The sequence below is a fragment of the Pelophylax lessonae genome (assembly GCF_965119305.1).
Source record: "Pelophylax lessonae genome assembly, chromosome: 1".
NCBI classification, from domain to species: Eukaryota; Metazoa; Chordata; class Amphibia; order Anura; family Ranidae; genus Pelophylax; species Pelophylax lessonae.
The window spans coordinates 458686329-458696323 of record NC_138768.1 but is presented as its reverse complement, the minus strand read 5'-3'; the positions used below and the strand labels follow the sequence as shown (position 1 = coordinate 458696323).

The 9995-nt window shown below is 40.8% G+C and overlaps 1 protein-coding gene across 2 annotated transcripts in view; it reads right to left on the bottom strand.

Moving 5' to 3' along the window:
- Positions 1-465: 465 nt before the first annotated feature.
- The window catches only part of USHBP1 (USH1 protein network component harmonin binding protein 1), a 103675-nt gene continuing 94145 nt past the window's right edge, over positions 466-9995 (bottom strand). For both annotated transcript variants that reach the window (XM_082253641.1, XM_082253642.1), the window contains 2 exons: positions 6167-6289; positions 466-1013 (listed from right to left, as the gene is read on the bottom strand). In XM_082253641.1, the coding sequence (XP_082109767.1) occupies positions 833-1013; positions 6167-6289 (304 nt within the window). In that variant the 3' untranslated portion in view covers positions 466-832. The remainder of the gene's footprint in view (positions 1014-6166; positions 6290-9995) is intronic.

The window sequence follows — 9995 nt, the reverse complement described above, 5'->3', positions numbered from 1 at the left end:
AAAATGTACACAAGCAAGATCGTAATTCTAGCAATAGCATGCAACTGAAATGGGACCCAACAACATAGAGGGCCCAGAGATGATTTTTGCAGATAGCAATACACAGTATTTGGCTAATACATTTGAATAAAATAAACGTACATATAAAGCTTTATTTATTAAGCAGGAGTATTGCCTTATGACCGCCATGCCATTTTGATAGCGCTCCACTGACTTCAGAAATCAGGTGTTAAAAAAACGCAATGTCCAGTCATGTAATCTGTTTTGTAACCAGCCTCTCCTTAAATCATCATCCTGCTGCATTATGCAGGAAGAAATACAGGACCTACTGCACAATCCACATCTATATGATTGCTATGAAAAACATTCAGTAACACCAGAGTAATTGTCATTTAGATGTAGATTAAGAAGACAGGGAGCGTCTTCATGGTTTGGCTATGAAAAACATCACATATACTTACCCTGCATACCAGGCAGTATTGTTGGAGGCCTTACACCATCTGCTTTATGTGTAGAGTTATCTTTAGACTATACTGCCCCCAAAATGGGAGTCTGTAAAGATACAGGTATGACAGTATATCTTGGTATATAATTCATTAACGTACTTTACCCCTCTCGCAGATTTTATTCCCCCCTTTCGTTTTGCTAATTGATTTACCTATAAATGTCCAAAAAATAAACACTGTAAATGTGTTCTGATTTCCTGTTTATCCACATTTTCCAATAAATCCTACCCCATACATCAGTTCACTGTGCATAACACTGGCCCAACCATGTTCAGAGGAACCCCTCAAGAACCATGTAACGCCTCAGAGCCTGGTGAAATCTGCTTCTATAATGATGTCTCTCCTGTGTCCCTCTCTGCTTTCTTTTTCTGTAGATTCTGGATGTTTTCCATCAGCTTCTGTATTTGTTGACATTGATGCTGTGATATCAGTGCAACCTGAGACTCTAGTCTGTGCTGCTGCTCCTGGTATTTCCTGCATGCATTCTTGTATGTGAGGAAAAGATTTCTGTAACCATAAAAGAACCCGCACACATATTAGTAAACATATACAGTATATCCAAAATCCAGCTAACACACACATCATAGGTTAATGGCAGAAGAGGATGGTCCACAGATATCCCTACCATAGATGTTGCACATCACTTTAAAACAGGTCCCTTTAGTTCCCAATTCTCCTACCCAGCGTTTGTCAAAACTTTTTGTTATTCACCAAGTACATAGAACTTCCCTTAGATTGTATAAATGGGGCTGCGAGAGAATCTGGAGTGTCTCAGATGTGGGGATACTCCGGCTGACCATTTATATATGTTCTGGAGATGCCCCAAGCTTGTACACTATTGGAACAAATTTTCGATTATTAATCAAGCCTTTCAGGTGTCCCTAAATATTGACCCCGACCTGTATTTTGGGTTATCTTGATGAAGAACTGTTTATGCCTCATGCCCGGACTGCTATCTCCTGTCTATTGTACCTGACTCGCAAATGCATTCTGTTGAAATGGATAGCGCCCATCCCTCCCACGTTTGAGGAGTGGCGCATCCAAGGTAATACTACCTTGCTCAAAGAAATAAATATTTTAAAATCCTGAGGTACCCCCTTTAAGTTCAGTAAACTATGAGACCCCTGGCTACAGGTACCGGATTTAGCTCCAGTAGCCCTTGTCTCTCTGCAAATCCTGCAAGGTTTATAACACTGTTATGGATAGGCTTATGTAAATAGATCAAGGATGGTTGTAGTTATCACCATTTTAAGAAGGACATGGGTGGGACTGTCGGTCATATAGTATGCTGTTAGCAGTAGGCTAGTTCTTAGTTTAGAACTGTTCATTGCTAACGTTCTAAGCATGCATTTGCTGATTCTCACTACATACTCTATATTGTCAAAAGTATTGGTTTAGGAGTGTGTTTATGTTTGGGAATGTTTGACTATTCTTCCAGAAGCGCATTTGGAAGGTCAGGCACTGATTTGGAAGAGAAGACCTGGCTTGCAGTCTCCCCTCTAATTTACCCCAAAGGTGTTCTATTGGGTTGAGGTGCAAGACAGTCAAGTTCCTCCACCCCCAAACTCGCTCACCTTGCTTTGTGCAATGTGCACTGGTCCAAATCATTTGGTGGAGGGGTGATTATGGTGTGGGGTTGTTTTTCAGGGGTTGGGCTTGGCCCCTTAGTTCCAGTGAAAGGAACTCTTTAGACATCAACATACCAAGACATTTTAAACATTTTCATGCTCCCAACTTTGTGGGAACAATTTAGGGATGGCCCCTTCCTGTTCCAACATGACTGCACACCAGTGCACAAAGCAAGGTTAATAAAGACATAGATGAGTGAGTTTGAGCTGGAGAAACTTGACTGGCCTGCACAGAGTCCTGGCCTCAACATCTTTGGGATGAATTTGAGCAGAGATTGCGCGCAAGGCCTTCTCATTCAACATCAGTGCCTGACCTCACAAATGTGCTTCTGGAAGAATGGTCAAACATTCCCATAAACACTCCTTAACCTTGTGGACAGCCTTCCCAGAAGAGTTGAAGCTATTATAGCTGCAAAGGGTGGGCCAATTCAATATTGAACCCTACGGACTAAGACTGAGATGTCATTAAAGTTCATATGTGTGTAATGGCAGGCATCCCAATACTTTTGACAATATAGTGTATCTTGCTATTAGCAGTAAGACTACTTTTTTCTACATATTTTTGTGTATGTTATTCATGCCCAAAGTGTCTTGTCATCTATTTTGTCATGCTTTACTGATATTTCTTACAGAACCAGTAATTTATGTATAAAAGACATTCTGTGCACTTTGTGAGAGCAGATATACTGCTTTTGGGACTTTTGCCCTTTGTATATGTATACTAACAGTTTTGTTTGGTTGTTTGAATATATGTAAAAAGTCAAAACCTGTTAATAAAAATTTTGAAAAAAAAACACTCATCATGAAACATACCTGTCCCGTTTTCATAACAGCAAAGTCAGACAGGCAGGTTTTTTTAAAGGGTCAGTCCACCAAAAAATCTTACTTTGGTTTTGGTAGATGCTGGGAAGTTAGGACATTTTCTGTTTTACTTTTGTAGCACCCTCCAATGTAGGTGCTAGGTTAAGTATAGTGGGCTTTGTCTGCTTATCAGCAAGGCCATGTTTTCAGCTAGGCTGGCATGTGTTCCCAGGTGTGCCTGTTGTGTTGGGGAGTCTCCCCACTGTATCCCAATGAGGGTTCTCATTGGGCAGTGGAGGAAACCTGACCAATAGCACACCAGGGCTTGTATCCATCCTGGAAGGGCAAATTCTGCCGCACAGCACTCTGGGAGAGGGTATAAGTCCGTGGGGAGCACATGACAGATTGTCTTCGACGGGAAGCAGAGTCCCAGGAGGGAGGTGACGGCTGTCTCTCCTCCTGTCAGGAAGAATCGGGTGTCCCAGGCGGCTGGCCTGAGTGGACACAGGGCTGAGCTGCAGAGAAGGATCCAGGTGTGCTGAGGTCCAGCAGGGCGTTGGGGTCGAGTTTCAGGAAAGCATTCTGAGTCGTGAGTACTGCAAACTACCCCTGTGGGCTGCCTAGCAGAGGGGACCACTCCAGAGAAGGTCAGAGGGATCCAGGAGCTAGCTAGCCGGTGCAGGATTATAGTAAAGGGGGTGGCAGGGATAACCCCGAAGAGTAAAGGGGGTGCCAGCGGTTGGGCCCTGAAGTGTTAAGTGTTGCAGAAGCATTGCAAGTAACTACCTCAGTCAGTGAAGACTACAGGGAGTAGTGCACAGGACTTTTGAGCTGTGAGGAAGTATCAGAAGTCAAGTTTCAATTCACAGACAGCAAGTCAGATTCACAAGCGTCAGTAAGCGTTGGTTGGCATTAAGCCGGTGCCAAGACAGCGCTAGATGGCATTTTTTTCAAGTGTCCCATTCTTGTACCTAGTTGAGCCAGGGGAGTATCCCACTCATTCTCTTCTCCCACCCCCATATAAAATAAAAATAAAAACCAAAGATGCCGGACTGTTCATTGTCTCAGATCTCACACTTGGGCAACAAGCTTAAATGCGCTGTTGGTGTTAACGGTAACCATGGCAGGCCCACATCAGGCCCAATGCCTCGAAATATTGCCACACTTTTTTTTGGGCTCCTCTACTTCCTGTACATCAAAAAAACTTTCCGAAGCAGCACTCATCCGCTCTGTTTTCCAGTGCTGCCCTACACCTTCTCTTCCGTGGTCCAGTACTGGTCCTCTTCCAAACTATGTCATCATTTAACCTTAACCCTTGAGCCTCTTCAAGCCGGCCTGGTTTCACAAGAGAATACTGCAGGGTTGGAACTATGAGCACCAAATTAGGTTACATTTAACCAGTTCTGGACCGGAGGGTTTTGCCCCCTTAATGACCCGGCCACTTCTTGTGATTCGGCACTGCGTTACTTTAACGGAAAATTGCGCAGTCGCGCGGCACTGTACCCAAATAAAATTGATGTCCTTTTTTCCCACAAATAGAGCTTTCTTTTGGTAGTATTTGATCACCTGTGCGATTTTTTATTTTTTGCTCTATAAACAAAAAAAGAGCGACAATTTCTGAAAAAAAAAACAAACAATATTTTTCACATTCTACTATATAACATTCCAAAAAAAATTGTAAAAATCAAATTTTTCATCATTTTAGGCCAATTTGTTTTCTGCTACATACTTTTGGTAAAAACAATCGCAATAAGCGTATTTTGATTGGTTTGCGCAAAAGTTATCGCGTCTAAAAACTAGGGGAAAGATGTATGTCATTTTTATTGTTTTTTTTTTACTAGTAATGGCGGCGATGTGCGATTTTTAGCGGGACTGCGACATTGCAGCGGACAGATCAGACCCCTAACTAACATTTTTTACACTTTTGGGGGGACCAGTGCCTACAGTAACCAGTGCTAAGAATATGCACTGTTACTGTATTAATGACATTGGCAGGGAAGTGGTTAACACAGTGGGTGATCAAGGAGTTAAATGTAAGCCTAGGGGAGTGTTTCTAACTGTGGGGGGATGGGCTTTTGAAATGATCATAGAGACCTGTGATCCTATATAGAAGGATCACAGGCGTTCTGTGATCATTCCAGAGAGAAAAACGGTCAGCTGTGTTTACAACAACTGACCGTTCTTCTTTTCTCTCAGCGGGGAGTGATCGCGGGTGGCCAGCGGCAATCGGAGCTGCGGGCCCCGTGCATCGGACTCCCCGCTGCCGAGTGGGGGGCGAGAGCACCAGGCGCGCGACTGATGTACAGCTACTTCGGTTCGCGCAGGAGGGGCTGCCTGCGGTCCTTAAGTGGTTAAACTACTCACTGCCAAAGGCCAGAAGAGAAAAGAAACTGGACCCAAGACGTGACTGGATCAAACACATCAGGAAAAAAGTGTGTATAAAGAAATTAAGGGTTGGGGTCTTTCAGGGCTAGAAGCAGGCTCTAAGTGGCAAGTCGGTTCCTTCTATCTCTTGGGCACTACAAAAGTGAGTTTAGTGCAGCCTTTTTCAACCAGGGTGCCCAGGCACCCTACGTTATCAGAAAAGTGTATCTAAAATTTCTAAGTTCACCTTTAAGGAAAAAAAGTTACATGCATATTTTTCTGCAGAGAAAAAATGTGCATTTATTATTTTTTCCCACAGGAACCTGCAAAGCATTGCACGTGTGATCAGTGAATTGTAGGTGTAATGGCAGGCTCCTGTAAACTCTCCTTGCAGCTTTCTGATCGTACCTCCATATATGCTTTCAGTGAGCTAGAAGAAAAATGAATGTACTACGAGCACACTGATCAGCGAACTTGTAGTTCATTGACAAATACAAGTCCATCTGCCATGGTGGCAAATGGGACTTGTAGTTAATGAATTTACTGATCCCAATGAATAAATGACGTGGCTGAGATTTTAATTGAGACAGTGGCTGGGGGAGAGAAGAACCCCCAATCGGTTACACAAGTAAGAGAGAGGGCTCAGGGGGTGAAGGGGATCCTGGAACATGTTACATCTTCGCCTTTAAATAGATTTCTTAGGTAAAACTATATAAATGAGAACATGCACAAAAACTGCATAAAGTAGGTGTCATTCTAATTTGGTTCTAAAAGCGGAAATTATTAAGTCATTACGTCACGTAAACCGATATTGATACAGTGCCATCGAAGCGTGCATCTATCTTATGTTTGCATTGCTGTTAATACCTGTGAGCTTTAAAGAAGTCTTTCATTGTTTGTGCAGACTGCATATTCTGACCATGAACTTTACCACTTAAATTGTCCAATTCTGAGATCAAACTTTCAACTCGCTCTTTTATTTCATGGTTCCTGGAATCACAAAATAGGCAAAAATAATCTGTTACATACTTACAGGTATACATTAAATAGGAAAATAAATAGATACATGAGGTTGACAAAACATTTTAACCCATCAGAAATATCAATACAGTCCTCTTATGAAATCCCTATTACACGTTGTTACAATGTTTTAAGACAATTTAGGACCAGTAAAGCAAGAAAATTGTTTTAATAACGTGCACAGCCCTATACAGTTGTGCTTATAAGTTTACATACCCTGGCAGTATTTATGATTTCTTGGCCATTTTTCAGAGAATATGAAGGATAACACAAAATTTTTCTTCAAGTGCCTCCTTATTGTGCATCTTGGAACAGCCACAACACGTTTTCAGAGAGTCCGGTATTCCACCTGAAGTTATTTGTGGGTTTTTCTTTGCATCCCGAACAATTTTCCTGGCAAATGTGGCTGAAATTTTAGTTGGTCTACCTGACCGTGGTTTGTTTTCAACAGAACCCCTCATTTTCCACATCTTGATTAGAGTTGATTGGCATTCTCATTTCCTTGGATATCTTTTTATATCCCTTTCCTGTTTTATACAGTTCAACTACCTTTTCCTGCAGATCCTTTGGCAATTCTTTTGCTTTGTGAAAGAAAATAGGGTGCGCTAATATACCTTTTTTAACAATTCTTTTGCTTTCCCCATGACTCAGAATCCAGAACCGTCAGTGCAGCACTGGATAAAAGATGCAAGTGTCTCTCAGGAGTCCAGAAACTTATTGACCTTTTATACACACACACTAATTACAAGCAAACAGATCACAGGTGAGGATGGTTACCTTTAATAGCCATTCAAACCCCTTTGTGTCAACTTGTGTGCATGTTATCAGGCCAAAATCACCAGGGTATGTAAACTTTTGATCAGGGTCATTTGTGTAGTTTCTGTTGTCATTATGATTTAAAAAGAGTAAACAAAGTTGATTGATAATAAATGGCTTCAGCCAAACACTAACCATGAGTGAAAGAAAAGTTTTTGTGTTATCATTCATATTCTCGGAAAAATGGCCAAGAAATCATCCATTCTGCCAGGGTATGTAAACTTATGAGCACAACTGTATGTATTTCCCCCAAATCTATAAAGAGCTTTTCTATCAATATTGTATCTTAACTGAAGTGTCAAACAGCAATTTTTAAACCATATGCCTTATGACTATACACAAAATTTAACCTATTAATATATACATTCCAATTTCCATCAGTAGTCCACAGATCAATACATTTATAATTAGGCCATTTCAGTCTCTGTTTAAAAATATCCAGGAAAAGAATCAACCATCCAGCAAAATGAAGAAATCCAAAATGTCCCAAAATTGTTCTCCCATGCTCAGAATTAAACTGTTTGATGTGCAATTCAGTAAAAAAAAAGTGCTTCCCCACAGGCATGCATATTAACCAGATTATATAAGCCACTTATAAATACGTGTGGTCACAGGTTTCTCTGCCATCCAACATGTCACATAGCTTTTCCATTTCAATTATGTTAAGCAAAAGAAGAAGAGGCATCTGTAGTCTTAAAACATTTATTAATATATTTAAAGCTATAAAATGAAAAAAAATCTTAGACACACTCAAGATTGACCATGCAATTCAGCATTATGTAAAAGTTTGCACATGCACCACTCATCCCCTAGTGATCCTTTCCTGGTGATGTAATGATATCATCAAGCTCCTCCCACATCTGCATCAACTTCCTCAAGAATCCTTTTGTACTATAACTAACTGGCTTTCTCTTCCCTTCCATCTTTAAAACTATCATCACCTTTATTTACACCTTCATTTAGTTATTTATTTAGCCATCCAATGTCACTACCACAAAGTTGCCTATATACAAAACATTTGCCAATATCATATTCTGACAATCCCAAAGCATTTGAAAATGAAATATAATAAAAATGAAAATATCCCCACAAAGGTCATACAAAACATGTTCTAATGGAATAGCACTATTCATATGTATATAACTCAATATTATAAATATGATCGTGATGGCATGGATCTAAGTAAGTTGAAATTTTAGTGCACTGGAAGGTTTTTTAAGCACTGAAGACCTTCCCACAAGTTTGCACAAATTAAAAAATGGATATAAATATTGGACAAAATGCAGCCTCAAGGATTGAATGGTGAGCTTGATTTAAACAGTTTTTAGCTAATCATTATTATTTAAAATTATAGTATATTTGTATTATATTGTGTGTTAATTATATAGCTGTGTATTTTGGGGGGGTTATATAGCAATATACTGTTGAAGTTGTTTTTCCAAATGTTATCATTTTTATTATATTTATAATGTTGAACTATCCAGACATATATAATATGAATATTGCTATTGTCATTTTATGAATAGTGTTGTTCCAAGTAGTATGTATTTAATTTAATTTAATTTAATACAGGTCCTTTTCAAAAAAATTAGCATATTGTGATAAAGTTCATTATTTTCTGTAATGTACTGATAAACATTAGACTTTCATATATTATAGATTCATTACACACAACTGAAGTAGTGCAAGCCTTTTATTGTTTTAATATTGATGATTTTGGCATACAGCTCATGAAAACCCAAAATTCCTATCTCAAAAAATTAGCATATCATGAAAAGGTTCTCTAAACGAGCTATTAACCTAATCATCTGAATCAACTAATTAACTCTAAACACCTGCAAAAGATTCCTGAGGCTTTTAAAAACTCCCAGCCTGGTTCATTACTCAAAACCGCAATCATGGGTAAGACTGCCGACTTGACTGCTGTCCAGAAGGCAATCATTGACACTCTCAAGCAAGAGGGTAAGACACAGAAAGAAATTTCTGAATGAATAGGCTGTTCCCAGAGTGCTGTATCAAGGCACCTCAGTGGGAAGTCTGTGGGAAGGAAAAAGTGTGGCAGAAAACGCTGCACACCGAGAAGATGTGACCGGACCCTGAGGAAGATTGTGGAGAAGGACCGATTCCAGACCTTGGGGGACTTGCGGAAGCAGTGGACTGAGTCTGGAGTAGAAACATCTAGAGCCACCGTGTACAGGCGTGTGCAGGAAATGGGCTACAGGTGCCGCATTCCCCAGGTCAAGCCACTTTTGAACCAGAAACAGCGGCAGAAGCGCCTGACCTGGGCTACAGAGAAGCAGCACTGGACTGTTGCTCAGTGGTCCAAAATACTTTTTTCGGATGAAAGCAAATTTTGCATGTCATTCGGAAATCAAGGTGCCAGAGTCTGGAGGAAGACTGGGGAGAGGGAAATGCCAAAATGCCTGAAGTCCAGTGTCAAGTACCCACAGTCAGTGATGGTCTGGGGTGCCATGTCAGCTGCTGGTGTTGGTCCACTGTGTTTTATCAAGGGCAGGGTCAATGCAGCTAGCTATCAGGAGATTTTGGAGCACTTCATGCTTCCATCTGCTGAAAAGCTTTATGGAGATGAAGATTTCATTTTTTAGCACGACCTGGCACCTGCTCACAGTGCCAAAACCACTGGTAAATGGTTTACTGACCATGGTATTACTGTGCTCAATTGGCCTGCCAACTCTCCTGACCTGAACCCCATAGAGCATCTGTGGGATGTTGTGAAGAGAAAGTTGAGAGACGCAAGACCCAATACTCTGGATGAGCTCAAGGCCGCTATCGAAGCATCCTGGGCCTCCATAACACCTCAGCAGTGGCACAGGCTGATTGCCTCCATGCCACGCTGCAT